General features: G+C 37.1%; 1 protein-coding gene across 1 annotated transcript in view; it reads left to right on the forward strand.

Annotated features, from left to right (window-relative positions):
* MYO16 (myosin XVI) overlaps nt 1-17,353 on the forward strand; it is a 384,622-nt gene that overhangs the window by 283,161 nt on the left and 84,108 nt on the right. Inside the window, exons 24-27 of the mRNA XM_075057405.1 lie at nt 7,886-7,961; nt 10,689-10,864; nt 15,341-15,421; nt 15,681-15,886. Coding sequence (XP_074913506.1) covers nt 7,886-7,961; nt 10,689-10,864; nt 15,341-15,421; nt 15,681-15,886 — 539 coding nt within the window. The remainder of the gene's footprint in view (nt 1-7,885; nt 7,962-10,688; nt 10,865-15,340; nt 15,422-15,680; nt 15,887-17,353) is intronic.

Raw genomic sequence — 17,353 nt, forward strand, 5'->3', positions numbered from 1 at the left:
GTGGTAAGGAGTATGCTTTTCATTAACGTGTGTTTTAGCCTTCCATGGTTGTTTACATATTTTTTTTGGTAACATAGACACTTGGTTTGACCTTTTCCTAATAATAGCAATGACATTTAATCTAAAAGTATGAACAAATAGACAGCTCTCCAAGTAATGTAAATTGACACATTCTTTTGAAGTCAGTGGAGATCCTTTGATTGACATTGGCCAAGGAACTATTCCACTCAGGTTGGTTTTGCATCCTTATGACAGTAAACTGCTTGGCCCTGCCAAAACAGAAAAGTTCCACACAAGTGCTTGACTCTCCTTATTTCAACAGTGATTGAGCAAAATCCTTAAAGACACTTGCATTTTTGTTATCTCATGGAACTGTTACCTAGCTATCATAGATAGACATTTCCAGTGATTTATGATGTGTATTTACATAAGATCTGATGATAGCATTACTGTACAAAATAATGACACACTGAGTTTAGTCCTAGACTAGTATGTCTTCCTAAGTTGAATAAGAAAAAATAGGATTTTAAAACTGCTGGTGCTGTTCTTTAGATTGTGCTATTACTACATTTAGTAGCTTCTATAAGAAGTCATTTGTGATTTATGCTTTATGAAAATTGTTAAAGGATCAGGCTTTTAAATTCATCAGATTTTATTGGCACTCAAAAATAAGAATTTCATATAACAGTATCGTTTGGCAGGTTTTGAGAGCCATTTTAATAGTCTGATATCAATTAAGTGAGTCTAAAGTAAGTGAAGTATAAAGCCATCTCTCTCTGCGTTGCTACGTTCAGAGATTCCCAAATTTAAAACAAGGGGGCTTGATTTTATTCTCACTCATCACAATTTTTCACTGATTGTAACTCCTTTAACTTGATAAATCTTCTCATTATTTACATAACTGAAAGATGAATCAGACCCGGAGGGTGGAAAAAGAGTTACCAGTAAAATGTGACAGGTAGTTGAACATGAAATTTTTCACTTCTAGGCTTAATGATTTCTGTTTGGGTGATGTGTCTAGGCTGGTGGTTGTGGACGAGGTCCCACTGAATACAGGATCTGTGTTAAACAGAGGGTAAAGGCAGACGTCCTGATTTCTCTGGGTAACAAAAGTTGTAACTGCAGCGTAGTTCACAGCCAGTGTGAAACAGCTGCTACTCCAAGTAATTTAGAGCAAAAAAAAGCTAATATTCTATGTTTGCCCTGGTACGCATCTCATACAGACCCTTGTAATTTAGGCTCCTTTTCATCAGTAGTTTACGTATGTAGCTCAAAGTCCAGAAAGAATTGGGTTCATATCTTTACTCAGACACAGTAGCTATTTTAGCAGCTCGTAAGTGCAGTTATACTGGAAAATGCAGCTGTTAAAAATACTGCCTCACTGAAGAGACCTCTTCCATATATTTAATTGAAATTGACAGACAGCCTTTTGTGAACAAAACAGATATCTCTAGCTTTATATTATGAGAGAATTACAGCTGATACAGATGTGTCCATACAGTTTTAAAGACCTCTAACACGTTCATATCTTAATGTTTTATGTCAGGATAGTCATAGAAAAATTATCTTTCCGTCCAATATCAAGTCTTCTTGATTGATTATTGTCATGCATTGTCAGGTATTGCCCATTCCCTTATGTTTTGTGCTCAGTAGCTTTTCCTAGGACTACACATACCGTATTGTTGTCCCAATCCTAATTAGCCTTAGACCATTCCAGAAAAGGCAGTACTGAGAGAACAGAGTAGAGATAATAGGTCGGAAGTGAAAAAAAGAAAACATGAGGTCAAAGTGAGCCTAAGAAGGCATACGGGAAGAAAAGGCTCAGAGTAATGTGTAAGGGAAAAAAATCCTAAAGAATTTGGAATCCGTACTTGAATTTCTGGCAAAAACAATGCTTTAAGAAAATCTGTATGTATATCATTCTGAGAGACCTTTTTTTTCTTACTTTCTATACTGTTTTGGAATTAAGAAAGTGGAGTAAAAGAGGAAAACAGTATGCACAAGTAAGCTTCTGCACATAGAAGAAATCAACATGGGTGAGATTTTTCAGTGGAAGCTGAGGGAGAATACTGTATTACACAAATGTGACAAGAGTGATGCTGTGGAAAAAAGAAAACTTTTTCTTCATTTCTCTTGAATTTTACTATTATGCCTGCGCAACACTCAATCTGTCTTTTTCTGCATGAGCAGTATAATACAGTTGTTAATTATATGAACACATGCTCAGCAAAGGCCACTGTGAACATTAGCACTTGATCATATCAAGTATTTTACTTTATCTCCCAGTTTTAATTTTGCAGCTGAACAGAATCCTACAATGCCTTGACACATGAGTCTCTTCTAAGAGCTATTTAATGTCTTGGTATCTGAGTGCTATAAGACAAAAAGCTTATCTGTTCTATTCAGGCAGAAGGTAGAAAAAAATGATTTAGGTTTTGTATGACTGAAAAAAAAATCCTAGTGGAAGGCTTTGTCTGAAGGTTGTTTAACACATTTCCCTGAACACTGGCAGTCTGATCTCTTCTGGAAAAATTCTGCTCATCTGGGGCATTGCTTTTTTTCTGGTGCCTAACATGAATGTGGCTATTCTCAGCTGCTTTTCACAGGGACTGTCTGCCTGGCAGCACCCTGAGAGGAGAGGCAGGCTGATGCCATGCTGCACGCTGCAAGCTTGCCTTGAGGAAGAAAAGTGTTTTATGGGTGCAGTTGATCAATGCATCTGACCTTCAGCTGAAACTATACCAAGAATGTGTAATACTGAATTTCTAGGTGCTTTTATTGGTAACATTAATATTTACATTGTGGGCTCTAATGTAATGAAGGGCTTCACATGAATTATATCTCTGAACTGTCAGCTGTACTGATAGTCGTGATTTTTGATGAGTAACATTCCATCACCAAACTTTCTCAAAGACTGAAAGTTCTTTTTTTTAATTTAGTGGAAGAATTAACATATCAATAAGTAAATCAGAAATATGTTGTCTTAGCAAAATGCCAGAAGTCACAACTTTACCTAGTAGTGGTATTTAACATACCAGTGTGAGGTAATGAGCTATTTGCCCCATTGTTAATGTAATCTGAATAACAGGTCATCATAATTTAAGCTTTCTGCAGTTTAAATTTATACTGGAATTTACAAATCAGATAAGCCCCTTGTTGCTGTTTGCCTTGCCACTGTTTTGATTTACGGTACTGTAATAAACGAGTTGGACCTAAAGACCAACTTTGCTGTATAAACCAGTGCACATTATGTCCTTTAAGTGCAGATCAATGTTGGTTCCATTTCTCAGCTATGTGCATTTCAAAAATACCTCTCAGCTGTCAGCTCACCTTCACCAAGGCAGTCTTCCTGAAGTGCCTTATATATCCCAGGCAGACTCTGAAACTGAACCACTAAATCAGAAGACAAAAGGAGATGGAGTAATCAATAAGGATGCTTTCATTTTCTCTATTTTTTCCCCAGGCTGAATCCCCAGACATAACAATCAAATCAGTCTAGTCTAAGCTGTACCAAGGCCTATAAAGGTTACTTGACAAAGATTCTCTTTTTCACGCAGACAAGATAGTCATGCTTTTTCTCCCTTTCTCTCTCTCTTTCTTTCTTACTTGATTTTGGACTTTCACTTGCAGGAGAAAATAATAGAACACTTCCCCCCCCACCCTCCTATTTTGTTGCTAAATATCTCCTGCTTTCAATATGCTAGTGTTTCTATCTGTTAGAATAAGACTTTACAGACTGTATAAAATTATTTACTTCACCCATTGCTTAGCAAGAGTTGTTTTTGGAGGGTGAGAAGCCCAGTGATCCCCCACCCCAAATGGCACATTCAAGCACTTAAATGCTGTCACTCACATTTAAGTACTGGCAGAAAATTAACAACTGCAAGTGACCATCTGTGCACTGAAATTCTCCTTGGACATGTTCTCAAAAATTTCTCTTTTAACTATATGAGCTGATTATTTTCTTACTAAGTAGAATTAACAACACATGCAAAACTGTGAGTTTCTGAGTTACATTTTGTTATTAAAATAGTAACATTTTCCCTTTTAACTGTGAATGCAGCCAAATCAACCTTAACATTCCAGGTCGCATTTTCCTAGCTTTTTTTACGGTTCCTGCTGGATCTGCCATTAACCATGAGTGCTTTTGGCCTGTCACAACATACGAAAACTATTTACAGAAAAGAGTATTTGAAGGAATTGATGAAAATTATGTGTAAAGGTGGTCCTGTTGATAAAGTATATAGGGAAATCCAATAAACTTACTTAAAGTCCCTTACCAAAGTCAGATGTTACGAGGGGGGATACTTCAGTTCAGAAGAGAATATGTACAATGGAGTGGCATGAGGATAATTAATGAAGCAAAGAGGCAGAAGTATATAAGAAAATAAGAGGAACATACAATTCCCAAACTTAGCTCTGTGCACATTTGGTGTGTGAACCTCCTGTTTTCTGGGTGTTGTTTTTTTACCTCTTTGTATCTGCTACTTCTCATGATAGTAAAACCAGCTATGCCAACTTAAATGACCAGAAAACAGGTTCAAAACAAATAAAATTAGGTATTTTTTTACATAGCTAGTAACTAGTGAAACTCCTTGCCACAGAGTTTTAGAGATGCTGAAAATATTAATGAGTTCTGGAATGTTGTGGTTTAACCCCAGCCAGCAACTAAGCACCATGCGGCCACTCACTCACTTCCCCCCGACCCAGTGGGATAGGGGAGAGAATCTGAAAAAAAAAAAGAAAAAAAGCAAAACTCATGGGTTGAGATAAGAACAGTTTAGTAGAACAGAAAGGAAGAAACTAATAATGATAATAACAATAATAAAATGACAATAATAATAATAATAAAAGGATTGGATTTTACAAGTGATGCACAATGCAACTGCTCACCACTCGCCAACCGATGCCAAGTTAGTTCCCGAGCGGTGATCCCCCCTAAGGCCAACTCCCCCCAGTTTATATACTAGACATGATGTCACACGGTATGGAATACCCCATTGGCCAGTTTGAGCAGGTGTCCCAGCTGTGTCCCCTCCCAACTTCTTGCACCCCTCCAGCCTTCTTGCTGACTGGGCATGAGAAGCTGAAAAATCCTTGACTTAGTCTAAACACTACTGAGCAACAACTGAAAATATCAGTGTGTTACCAACATTCTTCTCATACTGAACCCAAAACATAGCACTGTACCAGCTACTAGAATGAAAATTAACTCTATCCCAGCTGAAACCAGGACATGGTAACAGAGACTTGAGGAGGAAACATCAGTCAAGAGGTCTTAAACTCAGAGATGAGACACAGACTGCAGGTCAAGAGCTTCCCCATGGGCAGAGCCCTGGAAGCTGAGAGGGGAATTGGTAGGAGGCAGAGTGGAAGTATTCCTCAATATTTTTCCCTAAATATACAGGACTACATGAACATTTGGCCTGCTCCACTGCCACTGTGCTTAGGTTAAGCTCTCTTCCTTTCTGAACTTAAATCAAGAAGGAAAGCAAATCCAATCCCTTTCATGTTTTAATCTGTTTTAATGAAATGAAATGCAGTGTGGAACTGCACACTATTTTCCTTTTTAATAAAAATAGTTCTAGTTGAGATAGTATCTAAAGATCTTATTTCCTTTGGTTAACTCAGATGCATAGGTTTACATATTGTCTACCCCAAAGATTTCATCATGTAAATCAAGATAGAGCAAACAGCTGCAATAAATAGAAGTGAGAAAAAGGAGTATGTTTCGTAATACTGGAACCATGACCTAAGCAAGTGCACATTTCCTGTCTGAATTATACAATGTTTGTTTGGTTTTTGTCTCCTCGGAATAACTATCCACTGTCTTTGAGTGCCAATCGGTGCACAGTTTTGGCCAGGTTTACTTTAGAAACCCAGTGGAAGAAAACTGAGGGAAATATATGTGCTTTAGGCAAAGTGCTATGCTGGTTGGCATCTCTGATGAGGGCAGGATTAAATTAACAAAATTGGCAGCTAGAAGAGAACTTCTTTCTTTCTGTCTTTTGTGGGACTGGCAATGAATATGGAACCCTCATTGAGTCAGTTTTCATGGCAGTGAATTAATTTACCAAGTCTATGGGAAAACTGTTAGAGTTAGCAGTTTCTTCATAAAAGGGAATCCTGCTAATTTTCATGTATTTTATGTGATACGAGAGATGTCTTATGAATATAGTTCTAGAAGTTGGTGATGTATTATACCAGCACCAGTACTGAAACTTTTCCCTGTTTCAGTCTAGGCACTTAATCATAATACAGTATCTCCCACTGCTATACTTACCTACTCTTCCCACCAATACTAACTCTCTTCTTCCAATTTAGTCAAAGCCTAAGACACTCAATTAGGAACTGGCGTTATGGATTTGTCAAATAAGTTCTGTTAATAATCTTTTATGGACCAGTATGGTAGAACATTTAGTTTGAGTACACTAAAAGCATTTAGTAGTACACTTAAATTATTCTAATAGTTTGCTAACTATGTTGTATGTTCTTAGGAGGTGCAATTAGAAAATCACAAAACATTGCATCTGTCATGGAAAAGAACGTAATTCTATTGTTACACCTTTTCTGTGTCAGATGCCATACTAATCACTTCATTTGACAATTACTAACTATAACGGACTATACACATCCAAATAATATAATCTCCTTTGTGAGGAAGATAGCATTACTTAATTGTCAAATGACACAATGGAAAACAAAATTAATGCACTGATTAGTATTACTAATCTTAATTATATATTTACAGCTTTGCTAAATATACAAGGATAAAATTTCCCCAAATATCTAAGGCATTTAGGATGTAGATCCAACAAAAAACTTAAAAAAGGCTTTAGATAGTAACATGGTCACAAGGTAAATAAACCCAAACTGTATTCTAAGAAGTTCCTGTTACGTGTTTGCCTGATGTTGGAGGTACTACGATCTATAATTTTCATCCTCTTTAACTTAAAAATTCCCTTCTGGTTCTACTACCATGCAAGCCAGAGCTGTTTATATCTGAAGCCTATAAATGAACTAGTTGTTTGTCTTCCATCCCCATAAAAAGTGAAAAAAAACCAAAAAACCCCCCCAAAAACCTGGGCTCAGTGACTGCTTTTTTGTCTTAGTGCTGCTTTTCTATACAGTGTCTCCTGGGATGGGCTCAGTGTTAAAACAACCACTTGGTCATATTTCTTCATTTTGGATGTACCCTCAGGAACTCTGGCTAGAGCCTTGTGTTTTGCTCGCTTTTCTGAGCGCCCAGCACACGTGTTAGAGTTTATCTGCAGTCTGATGACAGATGGAGTGACAATCCAACTATCTGCTCTTGAAATTACAACATCAGGCAACTAAAGTGATCCAAAATCCTTATGTGCATAGTTGTTAGAAAGGTCAATGGGATTTGTACATAACCTATAGACTGAACTTGCCTCCAAAGGACATATAAATGTCTGGAACTTGTCTTGTAAATGTCTGGAACTTGTCTTGGGTGTGAGCTGGGACTCAGATTGCTCCATGAGTGTTTTGTCCTGGTCCGTGTGGACAGTTTCCCCTTGACAAGGAGCTGTGTGCTCTGGGAGTGACTTGCTCATCCTGCAGGGAAGGTGATGTTTAGGTCACTTACTTCTGCTCTACACTACACTTTCGAGTCAAAGTCTTGCATTGTGGAAATATTTTAGAATCAGTCTGATGAAATTTCTGTATGCTTGCAGAGACACACAGTGTTCAACAACCAGTGCTTCTGGTTAGTATTGTTGGCATCAAGAAAGGAACAAAAGACACTACCTGGTGCCAGCCTTTAACTGTTGAATGGAAAAAAACATAGCTTCATTTCTACTGCTGTAAGATTTTTAAAAGATACATTGGTCATTACTAATGATGTCATAATATTTTATTATAGGTTACTTATGAAATTGCTGGTGCGATAGAAAAAAATAAAGATTCCCTTTCACAAAATCTCGTATTTGTAATGAAAAGTAAGTAAATGGTTTTGTGGTTACTGTTGTTGCAAATTAAGATATTATGACTTGACTTTAATTTTCATTTTAGTTTTTAAGAGAAATTGGTATATATTTTATTTCCACATAAAAAAGTCACCCTCATCTTTTTGAAGTATGTATGCGTTGTTTGAAATTTGATCTAATTTAGGAAGCCTTTGGAATTCATGAACATAAAGCATCTTCATCATGTGGTGTGATGGAAAGAACAAGAAGGTATAGTGTGATAGATGAGTATGACTTAAAGAAGTTGTTGAGTATGAATTAAACAGAAATAAACCCCAGAAAATAGGGAAAAGAAATAAGGCTCCCAAAATCATCGAGACTGCAGTGGGATGCACTTCACTGCTTGACTACCTTTCTAAAAGCAGGAACTTGTGGGCGTTCTTATGTTTTGCAGTGAATAGAAACAAATGTCCATCGAAATACAAAATTAAATACCTTTCCATGTGCATATTGTATAATTACAACTAATAATAATGTATCCCAGTTTATTAATTAATGATTCATAATTAGATTACTAAAAACCTCTATCATTTACCCTTTCTGTGAAGAAAAAAACATTTTCCTTGGGGAAATGTCAGTGTATCCTGAGATGTTTGTCTTTTCTGCAACCACTGCAGAGTCTTTCATCTAATATATTATATACTTATATTTCCTTCATAGAAATAGAGGTCTTTTGGAGCTCATTTGTATTCCAAATCAGCCCTGCTGTTACAATGTATTGTTTTTTAGCAATTTTACTGTGAAATTAGCTAAACTCCCTAGTAAAATAATTGATGCATTTTAAGGGCAAACAGTGTACATTAAGGTTGAAGAAAGAAATGGAAGAATTGATTTTGTATATAATCTTATTGATTAGAGACATTTCAGTTCTCACTACTTGGAATTTACATGATAATCTGCCAAAGAGTATAAGAAGGTATGGCAACTTCCAGTATGTTCTACAAGAGAGAGCATTATTCTATTCTCTCACATAGTCTCCTTTTTGCACTTTCATTGTGCAAAAATTTTGTGTAATCACCTGTGCAACTGTTAAAAGGGAAGAATGGAGGATTGGATTGGATATAAAATGTTTGATATGCTGAAAGTGAGTGTATATATAATTAAGAAGTCATAATAATAACAATTACAATTAATGGAAACATTCTGAAGGCAGAATATTTACAAGCATGGCAGTCATTTAAGGGCTATGTTCCTCCTTTTTCAAGTGACTTAGGCTTAAAACCTATTGATTATCACTGACATACTTCCTTTAAGGTCAGTTTCATAAGTTATGTAATATACCTTAAGTACATGCTTCCTTTGATTTCATTGAATTTAGTTTCCTTAATCAAAACTTTTAATTATGCTAAGAACATTAAAGTAATTTTCATATATGTATAAGAATGTGGAACATACCTGTCCAACAAATAAATCAGGAGAGACTATTGACATAGGTTTTATCTGTTTTAATTTGAAGGACATAATTTTAATGCCTTTCCTAATGCTACTTACTATATTTATCCATACTTTAAAAATACGGAGGTTTACTATGTCCACTGATTGTGCTGAAATTGTTTCAAGTATCTGCTTTACTATTTTCCTCATAATTTTATTACTCCTGTTAAGTAAGGAATAGTAATCTCCACAGAAAAAGGGAGAGAAATCTGTTGCATTTAAGCATCTAGTAGTATACCTTTAGACATCTAATAAAGAGCAAACTGAAGATTTCTACCTGCTGTGCTAAACTTAATGACATTATTCATGATGCTTATCCCATTCATCTTTCTGGTTTTTTGTTTGTTTTATTCACATGATGGGTGTGATCATAATGCCAGTTCGTTAGTTCCTAAAAAAAAAAAACTAATAAAAATTAAGGATGGTTAAGGATGTATCACACAACAGGTTTTTAATGCTTATAGGTGCTGTGGCAGTACAAGCAGCATGTAATTACCATGTTCATCTTAAAAAGCCCACGACCATAATCTCATAAAGGATAATTTGACTGAAATTAGTATGAAGTATCCTATTTGTCTTAAAAATCAGATTTTTATTTTTTAAAAAACCTCTTGGAAGTGTATCTGTTTTGTACTAATTATCGCCAGTGCATCAAACATATGTATGGCGTTGTCTTTTTCCTGTAAATGTTTGTGAGTGTGGTCTTGATGTAGAGAAATGTGAACCCAGCTTGCCACAGTTCTGCCCTTCACCTTGCCTTTTTTTATTAATCCTTTCCCATATTGTGTTTTATGTAATTCTTTTTCTTTGGTGCAGTGAGCGTCTATAATTTCTTTCTGTCAAGTGCCTTGATCATTTCTAAATACTACATGTTAGGTAAATGTCGCGCAGAATGCATCTTTTTTTATAGCTTTAATAGATGGATAAATTGGGAGTCTGTAATGGAACAAAATTCAGGGGTGATTATCACATAAGTAGTTACGTTTAGACAGATCACAGTCTGAAAGGTTTTGTTTTCTGCCCTGTTTGTTCAGCACAGGACCTGAATATGTTTAAAAATAGTGTTACTGATGGATGACATCCTTAGATATTGAATGTTCTTTGATAACTAACATAATATAATAGTTCATTGGTTTGTCTACTTGTTTTAAGTTTACTTACTTAATTCCATCTCCTACTGTGCGTCTTTTTACTCCCAAATACAATATATATAATTTTCTAACTTGTGTTTTATCTTCATACATTGATTTCTTCTTTTCTTCCCAGCCAGTGAAAATGTAGTCATCAATCAATTGTTTCAATCCAAGCTGACACAAACTGGATCACTTGTTCCTCCATATCATTTCCTTAAAATCAAAGGGTGTAAAGCAGCTTTGCTGAGTAAAAAAACATCGGTAGCCTGTGCAAGTGGAGAAGCAAAGAAATACTTTGAGCTCAGCAAGGTAAGAATTTAGGACTCTTTCTGTTCTTCGCTTCTTGAAGATTTTTCTGTTACTTTGTCATTTCTGAAAGCTCCTTGTTCTCTGCTTCATTCTCTGTAGTCATTAAACTATTAAAATTATTTAGTACTTAATATGAACACTAAAGCGGTAGTGAGAATCAACAGGTTATAATTTACTAACACCAATAATGCTGGTACAAGAGCCTCTTTCGTGGACTCTCTGAGCAGAAAGTTAGGCCAGATGATGACGTACCTTCAAGCCTGAATCATTCCATGATTTTGTGGTTCCAGGGCTTAGCAGTGGATGCAATATTACTGGGTTTTGGCTGTATAGGAACACTTCTTTGTTTTGTCTCCTTGGCTGACTTTATGATGAATAGTTAAGTAAATTAAGACATAGGAAGAGCAAAAATAAAACCTCAGTGTCTTTATTGTGTTAACCTGAGAAGATTTCTGCTTTGCAAAAGATAGTTTGTGTAGTTTTGTATGAAGATCAACTCTGTACATTTTGGCAAACATTTTTATGTTAAATGGTCACTTGCACGTAAATTTTCCCAGTTGATTTGAAATCAAATCAAACTCTCCCCATTTCTGAACTTGTGTCTTCTTCTGCTAGCTACGTCAGTAAAAAAAGTTTAAAAAAAAAAGGAGGGGGGAACTTTGGAGGCTATCAGAAAATTCATTGTTCGTGTCACATGGAACATCTCTCTTTTGAGGAGGAGTAACATGATTTGCTGAGTCCATTCTTGACAGAGCTTTGGAATTCCTCCTTCTTCTAGAAAAGAAACGAGCAGTTCTCACAATACATCAGCTGCCTCGCCAGGCTTCTTGAATCTTACGGCTATTTTTGGCTTACAGCTGCATAAAATTGATTCTGTCATGGGATTAAGGAGCCTGCTCTCATGTGTCATTGTGGAAGGCGTTATGCAAGTACATCCATAGAATAGCAATGGGACTTTCCTTATAGCACCCCTGCTGATAGTAGTATAATTCCTGTCTAGTGTTCTTGTCAGTAATCTCAGTGGAAAAACTAAAGGTGAAGTGAATGGTGTTGGTTTAAGGCTATATTTAGCAAACAGCTGAGGCCTCACAAAGTGCCTTTAGGTGCCTTTCTGCTATAACAACAGCTTCCTAGAGAGAGGAAGCTTCCTAAGGCTGTGAAAAAGATCCTAGTCCCTTACATGGAAGGAAGTATGAAAAGCACGTCTAAGTTAGAAGCCTTATCAAGCCAGGGGGAAACACCACACAGCTGGGATCTCTGAAACTATGAGGCTTTTGACCAGTCCAGAATAGCTTTTAAACTGGAGTTACTCTCTTGAGAGAGAGAAGACATATTCAGATTCCTTTGGGAATCATGATAAATTAAGTCAGAAATTCCAGATGCAGTGAAAATGCTCTAAACTTCTAGGTATTAGGTGGAAGGTGGGAAGAACTTCATCCTTCATCTGCCCACAGAGGCAAGGATGGCTTGGTTTCTCAAAGGTGGGCTTTGAGAAGAGCTGTGCAGGTGAGACAGAACACCACTTAAGTTTGTAGATACTAAGCTGGCCTAATTTGAGCAAGGTACTGTGCTGCCCTGCACGACGGAAGCAGAACTTCAGGTATCTAAGCTGTTCCAGTGGCAAAAAAGCACACTTGTTATTTTGGAATAGGCACCTGATGCAGGAACTGGGAGTAGGTAAGTGCTTAAATTTTTCTGTGGATCAAGCCCACATCTATAACTGCACTGTCCCAAATAATTTCTTCACTTCTCCAGCATAGCCGTGAAAATCCACTGTGATGGGCTGGAATAATGCTGGTTTTGTTGTTTTGTTACTGTAATTGGAAATGCAATGTAAGTGGCATTTTCTTCTTATAATTAAAATGACTACAGGTTGGAAAATCTTAACCACTGCATTTTTATTGGAGTTTATGCTGAGGGTAAAGGGGATAAAGAAGGAAAAAAAAGGGGGGGGAGGGGGAGGAAGAGGGACATTAAGGCAAGACTTATCAACAAGAGACTGGCATTACTTTTATATCTGAAATCTGAGTTGTAACATACATCATTCTGTAGGCAGAGAGAAACACAAAATGGAAGGTATTCATGTTGCTGTGTATGGGTAGTCATCTAGACTCCACCATACCCAGCGAAGAGAAGTAGACACTTTCAGAGGTCAGATAGGAGTTTGTTGTGATTTCTCTCCCCTTTCAGCTTGTCATCTGCAGTCCTAGCTACTTGCTAGGTTATATAATTATAGATTTTTCTGTGTATGGCCATGTATCTACATGTTTACCTTTCCATAAGTGACTCTTTCCTTGATTTTGAGCATGTTGTCAAAGGTAAGGATGGTCTACCTCTTTGAACTCCCCACTCTACTTGTAGTAGGGTCCAAGAAAAGAGTGCATCCATCTTAAGATAGACATGAATAAATCTAATAGCTGGCCAGAATTTTGGAGCACATAAGGAGTTGTAGGAATTTGGCGATGTCAGCTCAAGTCTCTGTGACTTACGAAGACTGTGTCCCCTTTTCAAATAAAATAGAATATATCTTCACTGATACTCTCACAACTCTCTTTTCCTCACATCAGCTCTTGCTCCCTTATTTTTCTGTAATCTTTTCCTAATGCATACTTTGGCCCTGTTGCCTTCCCCTCGCTTCCTTTGGAAGAATCAGTGGGTTTCCGAGTTCATACAGCAGAAGTCTAGTCACATGAATGCACAATCACTAACAGGAAGCTTTCCTTTCCATTGACTTTACGTTGTTTCTCTTTATGAACGCTTTGCTTCATTGTCTGTTAGTTGAAGAACTCATCTATTGCAAAGCTTTTGGTATGTCTTCTGGTTAAAGCTTTAAAATACTCTGCTGGTAAAGAGAGATTTTTTAGGAGAAGGTTCTAGCTTCTTAACAGAGGTAACAAATTTACATATATGGTTGGGGTTTTTTTTGTAGATCAGAGGTACAGGATTTTCCAAAGTAAAGCTGTATATTAGAGGGTAACAGAGAAGTACAGGTTCAGTGATGTAGTCTTGTTCCTTAGCCCATAGCTAAAGATGTCCAAGTTTGGAGAGTTTTAATTAAATTAATTTTTTGTCTTTGCCTTTTTTCGTTTCTTTTCTCTGCCTGATTCTGAACCAAACACTTCTTTCCCATGGGAAGAAGTGTGCAACACAGGACAGCAGGCAGGAACTTTAGCACCCAAAGCGTTGTTCCTGGCTCTTCCATTAACTCAGGAAATGGTCTTGAACTAGTGGCTTAATCTTTTGGGAGGAAGGGGTGTGAGTGCATTATCTGTCAAGTGGAGAAAACTATTTTGGTTATAGTCCTCAATCATTTTGTAAACTTTAACTGAGAAGTGTCATTGGCATGCTAGTCGTTCTTTTTATGAGAAGTCCTGCAGCAAGCAGATCTTCTACTTTCCTGTTTTGAAGTTGGGGATGAATTTGCCTTTAAAATCTTACTGCATCCTAGTAAGTGAGATTTGAAATAAAAAAGAGCTCCAAAGTTTAGCATAGGGAGTAGAGAATTGCTTGCATTGCAATATTTTAAATGGAATTTGGCTTGAGTGGGCCCAGCTGAGGAAACATACACTTTTTTGATGCAACTGGAAAAAGACAGGAGTAGGCCAGAACATGCTGACTTGATAGAAGGGGAGTTTTAGGGGATAAGTGGACTGGAGAAGGGCAATGGAAAAGTCAGAGGTGAAAAGGCTGTCGTTGATACAGAGGTTTGAATCTAGAGCTTGGCCAAATCCTGGAATGCAATGATTTTGCCAGCCTTCCTGTAGAAAGTTTAATAAAACCCCTAATTTCTGGGGCCACTTTTAGGATGATTATTGCCATTTTAGTCTCTAAGATAGGAAGTAGAACAGTAAAAAATAAATTTTTTACCCAACCCTGATGTATAGGATAACATTGGTTCTAATGAGCCATGAAGTTACTGATAATTTATGTCTAGAATGGGTGAAAATGGGTTAAAAAAGAAAGAAAACCAGGTTAACTGCATTCACATGTGTAGGAAGAAGAAAGAAGGTTTTTTTTAATACTAATACTATTGTTTTGCCTTCAAGGTTTTTTTAATGATCTGTGCTTACATTTACTCACTTAAGCATCTGCCAAAGACATAAGGAACCTTTTCAGAGAGTTACAGAATTATGCTACTTATAGGCAGACTGTATGGGATACTAACTGCACAAGTCCTGCTTCTGCAATAGAGTTCCAGGTCAAATTGCTTTGCCCAGTTATTTGGAAAAGGTATTTTATCTTTCCAACAGTATACAGCTGCTTTTGAAATCTAAACTTGCTTGCCAGTCATGGCTCTGCAGATACTTGAGGATATTTATCCACTTTCCCAATTCTTTCTGAAACTCAAATCATTGTCTGTGACATACTATTTGTATAAATGTTTGCCTTTGTTAGTCAATTGTGTAACAATGAAAATGAAGGTTTACTGCTCATCTTGAGTTAAAGTTCTTGTGTGCGTGCTTTTCTCCCCAACAGCTACTGAAAAAGAAAGGAACATCCTCATTTCTTCAGAGACTGGAACGAGGTGGCCCAACCACCGTGGCAATACAGCTCAGGGTTAGTGAACATCTCCCGGGCAGAAATTTATCACCACCACCACCCCCCCACCCCCCCCCCCCAAATTTTAAAGGCAGGATTAGTCTCTACAGATTGTAATGGAAGAAAGAAAAGAAAAATCATATGCTTGAGAAAGCCACTTGCATGGCCAGGTCAAGCTGTTTGAGAAAATGATGTTAAAAAGTTAGGAAGAGCGTATGTGTTGAGGAGTTCCCTTTGCTGCACAATAATAATTGATAACTGATTTTTTTTCCCACAGAAGTCACTCTCAGATATTATTGGGAAGCTGCAGAACTGCACGCCACATTCTGTTCATTGTATAAAGCCTAATAACTCCAAGTTGCCAGATACTTTTGACGATTTTTATGTGTCTGCTCAACTGCAGTATATTGGCGTCCTAGACATGGTCAAAATCATACGACATGGATATCCAATACGTCTCTCTTTCACAGACTTCTTGTCAAGGTAAATTCTTTCAAGTTTCATAAAAACCTTTTCTTAGCTATGGTACAAAGCTTTCTGTCATGTTCTGGTAGTGCTTGCAGTGTTGTTTTGCTGATGAGTCTTTCAGACTTTCTTCAGAGAAAAATTATGTCTTCAGTAAGGGGTGTAGGCTTGTTATTTTTTAATTGAAGGCGTCATGAACTTTGTGGAAATATATTTGTAAAGATCATCAGCAAAATGTATTCAATTTAAAAAATGCAACTTCATAGAATAGTTATATTTTTATAATTCATGGTTTTATACAATTTATAAATACAAATATTGCATGTTGTCTCCGGGTAATTAAAAGGCAGAAGGAGAAATAGTCTAATTTTTCAAGTTTATCGGTGTAGGTGTCATGGTTCAGTATTTGTATTTCATATGCTAGAATTTGTTTCTGTATGGTGATGAGTTATTAATGCTCGTACCACAATTCCATTTTTATTATTGTTGTTAGAAATGAGTGAAATTTTGAATTAATGCGAAAAGACAAAAGGATATGCATCACCGCTTCTGGCTGAAGGAAAACACTTTTCCCCCATCCCCAGTTCAGTTTTAGGGTTTTGGCTCACTTACATTCTTAAATGCTTCAGCAAAGAAAGAGCACCATCTTGTCCAAGAGATGTTTGGTTAGCAGCCTCATGCACTCAACACACGTTACTCTCTCTGCATGTTCTACTCCTTGATGGATACATCGAGCAGTCATGATCTGGCCTATATATTCTCTCCTGCAAACCAGCATGGGAATACCAGCTGCTTACATACATCTAAACTTTCAGTTGCTTTCTTGAAAAAGTTGTGGATGTTAAATTATTGCTTGGACAGGATCATATTCTCTCTGGCAATTCTGTAAATATTCAAAAAGTGCAGGAGTATAGGAGTTTATAATCCCATGTGTTTCAAAGGTAAGCCAGCTCTGTCCTAGCACAATATTCATGCTGCAGCATGAATCCAGAAGTGCAGGCAGGTTGAGGAGAAGATGCAGATAATGGGAGATTTGCAAAAGCAGGCTGCTTTCATGGTCGGAAGTGGTAGGGTCAATCTCTAAATAGCCGTTTCTATACTACTGAATTCAACACTTCAAGGGACTATTACATGAGCATAAACACACAATCTTTTCTACTATTAAATCCTCACAGTGTTTCCTGACAGGGATTTGGTCCTCGCCACCTAGCTGTTGTCACTGCAATTCCCAGGTACAGATTGGGGGTTAGCACAGGCCTGAGACCACTCCTGGTGGGCAGTGTGGAGGTAGCTACTCTCTTTTGGAGGATAAAAGAGAGTAACCATATGAGCAAAGGTCATTTTATTCAGTTGGCTTCAGTGCCAGAGAAAGGTACCACGCATGTTCACTCTAACAGTATAGGCATGAGTCTGGCACGTTGTCTTTTTTGGAGAAACTTTATTGAAAAATATTACTAAAAGAATGTTTGAAGACTCAAATACAAT

Source organism: Buteo buteo, chromosome 25 (genome assembly GCF_964188355.1).
Source record: "Buteo buteo chromosome 25, bButBut1.hap1.1, whole genome shotgun sequence".
NCBI lineage: Eukaryota > Metazoa > Chordata > Aves > Accipitriformes > Accipitridae > Buteo > Buteo buteo.